Consider the following 3,293-nt stretch of genomic DNA (forward strand, 5'->3'; position numbering starts at 1 on the left):
TATTTCTTTCTGAGTAGAGAGTTGTGATATTTGCAGCAAAAGTCATATTGCCAGTAGTGCCATCACCTCGTATCAGGTAGCACAAATTATCAGATGCAGTGCTAGGGGCTATACAGGTAGTTTCTTTCGAATTAGACGGCTCAATAGAGAGTTATTTACCTTACCTTAAAATGGGAAAGGAACCAATGCTGTGAATGAGATACATGCTAATACCTTGATCTGGTAAGTGAGATCCTTTGTACAGACCGCCATGAGTCAATCCTACGCAGCGGCCGGCAGTTTGACTGATGCTGAGTCTCTTAACTTGCGCAGAAAGGTTGCACTGGTAAGCTGTAGATATCCGCATACGCATATGTTCCAGATGACTTTATTTGAGCATAGCTTTTAGTCAATTCTACACTGACGTCAATTTGTACGGTTCGCACGACAGACTTCCAACAATTACCAGTACGTTATATGGATTAGAAGGGGGGGGGGGGCAGCTCAACGATACTTCGAAATTGGCGGTGCTCTTGTCATATACGGGCGCGTGACTTGTAATCTTGATAACCAAAATGGTACTCGCGGGTCACACTTCGTTGGCCAGGCCTTAGCAATCATTCGGAATAAATCAGACTCGAGAACCGGACGTCAGCATGCGCAGTATTTGGCACGATTCTACCAAGCACGGAACGATCAAAAGCGTATGAGGGTATGTAATAAACAATAGGACAACTCTTCACATCGAAATATATATTGCACTGGTTATGTTGCCAATGCCTGAGGGTTCATGCTGACTTTCCTCTTGTAGTGGCTGTATTGGGGTGACTGAGCCAAACTTCGATAGCTTTTGGTGTTTGAGTACGCATCATACTTCACCATGGCCAGTGTTACACTCTGCACCTTTCGACGTGTTGCTGAGATAGCGTGATGTATAGTGGCCAAGTGTATGAGCCCTACTTGCGACAATATCTTCAGGACACGGTCACAATGCTCTACATTGTATTCTATAGCCAATGTGGGCTGTGTCTGCCTCTCAGATTCAGCGCACAGCGCGCCCCCGGAATACCGTACCTTTCACCTAGTGGCGGGGCACCAAACATAAATGAAAGATATACGGTGTGCACTGTACCACTCTCGAAACCTCGTATTAAAAATAGGTACAAGTCCGTTGATGCATTATGATTTTTATCGCATAAATATCTGGGTGACATCCATTGTTGGGCTTATGTGTTCGACATTGTACGCCTCGCCAGGTAGCATCCATACAACAGCTGCTGCACCTGGAGAAGCAAAACAACACCATGCTCAAACTGGCCCTACGCTCTCAGGTAGGCTGTTGCGTTAGCTAGCACTCGCTCTGTATGTTATTATGGGTTTTTGTGACTTTGAGTACGAGTCTAACCTTGCTCATAACCGGCTCTGACTTTTGTTTCTAGTACCTTGTTGGACCGAGTGGTTATTACGAATGATCGATCTAGTTTAGATTTGTATTTGGATCTTGTAATATCCGTACCTATTATTTAATTTAGCGTTCGCCTCCATTCAATTTTATTGTGGCCATTTTGCCGTGCTTTCCCTCTTTCATGTGTTGGTCTTATTGTATTGTCCACGGGTCCTAGCATGCACTAAGGTCAAAACGTTTTGATGCCAAGGTCTCGACCAATACCTACCGTGCTATCGCCCCTTTATTATTGGCAGATGCAACTCCAATGTCATGCAGAGTCATCTCCTGACGATAATATCGATAATGGCTCAGTCCATAGTGAGAACACGCTTCTCTTCCCGCTCAACTTCGTGGAGGATATAGATTCGGGTGCAGACAATCTCACACAGGCACAGTCGTACAAACAGGACGCTGTGTTTATATCCAAAGGTATACGAAATGTATCTCCGGCGAAGTTTCTAATCGTCGCGGTTACCAGATTTCCTTCAAATGGGTGCTGTGCGTATGTAAACTTGGACAAAATATAGACGAAAGAGCTTTTCTTAAGGTACAAGCAGAAAGCCTTCCTTATGGAACCGCAACTATGGATATTCATATTTATATAAAATAGAACCTATTTTAACATACATACACATGCTTTCGAGCGGTACGCTGTTTTCATTATCGAAGATGTCTGGAAGGATACCGTACTCTACAGTTTGACAGGCACAGATAAACGCGCAAGCTTTTATGTAAAGGCTATCCTTTGAAACTTAAATTGCATATATAAATTGAAACCTCCCAATCCAACCCAGTGTGATTATCTGACGACAACGCTTTGAATGACATGATTAAATAATGGCTGTACTTTGAGAGCTGTATATATCATCAAACTCGTATTAAATAGGATTTACCAAATCTCTTACCGAGCCACGGCGATACTAGCTTGAGAGCTTGAGCCTTCGAATACCTCTGTTTTCAAAAACACTTTGTATCTCAGTCTATTAGCAGCACAACAGGGATCAATATTGGTACCGATCATACCTACTCTATATCAGAAGCCTATACGGGTCATACGCTTGCTTCATCGACGTGCATGGATGTATCAGTTTGCTGCTTCACATCATGTGTACAAATTAATAGTACTGAAGTAAAGTGAAGTGAAGCTCAGACAAGCCATGTTTACTTTCACCCAGTGTTTGCGCTGATGGACACCATGGACCATCCGGTGGCAGCGGATGTGGCGTCAGATTTCCTTCTCGCAACAGGGTGTGTACGGCATCAGACATCTCTTCATAGGAGTTCGGTTTGGTCATTGTATAGGAAACCTCCAACTTGCATAGCTTTTGCCTCCTCTCATTCTATTGCTGCTTCTTCCATCGTCGAAACAGAGAAGCACTAGATGCCATGCTCGTCGCAATGCCAGACAGCCCAGCCGACCTCCAATTCAAGGTCACCAAGCGAGCCATGGATAGGCTGATACGTATGTTTGTGAGATCTGTGAGATCGCCTTGGTATGCTAACGTGTCTACGCCACTGCATGGATATTGCCAGATATAGCGCATGTCTGTGGAGCATATATGAAGATGTGCACCTGGTGTAGTTTTGCGTAAAACATGAGTCACATTTACACAATATTTTAAGATCATATACCTTTTTTTGCACTCTATACCGTATATCAACTGCTTACACAAACTCACCCATCGTACGAACGAGTGTTTCGAACTAATACTTTCTTTCTTATACTTTTTTTTCAAGCCGCCGTGCTTCCGTTGCATATATGTGGCCGACTTCCAGTTGCATACACAAGCATCCACATACTTACCTTCATATGTGACTATATATATATATATATATATATATATATATATATATATATATATATATA

General features: G+C 43.0%; 1 protein-coding gene across 1 annotated transcript; it reads left to right on the forward strand.

Moving 5' to 3' along the window:
* Positions 1–250: 250 nt before the first annotated feature.
* On the forward strand, positions 251–2,040 carry SARC_04138 (hypothetical protein; the record flags this gene model as incomplete). The annotated part of the gene is made up of 4 exons (XM_014302067.1): positions 251–325; positions 587–691; positions 1,236–1,310; positions 1,681–2,040. 4 exons carry the CDS (start codon positions 251–253, stop codon positions 1,951–1,953), a joined length of 528 nt encoding a protein of 175 aa, XP_014157542.1. The 3' UTR covers positions 1,954–2,040.
* Positions 2,041–3,293: the final 1,253 nt, after the last annotated feature.

This window comes from Sphaeroforma arctica, assembly GCF_001186125.1.
Source record: "Sphaeroforma arctica JP610 unplaced genomic scaffold supercont1.223, whole genome shotgun sequence".
NCBI classification, from domain to species: domain Eukaryota; class Ichthyosporea; order Ichthyophonida; genus Sphaeroforma; species Sphaeroforma arctica.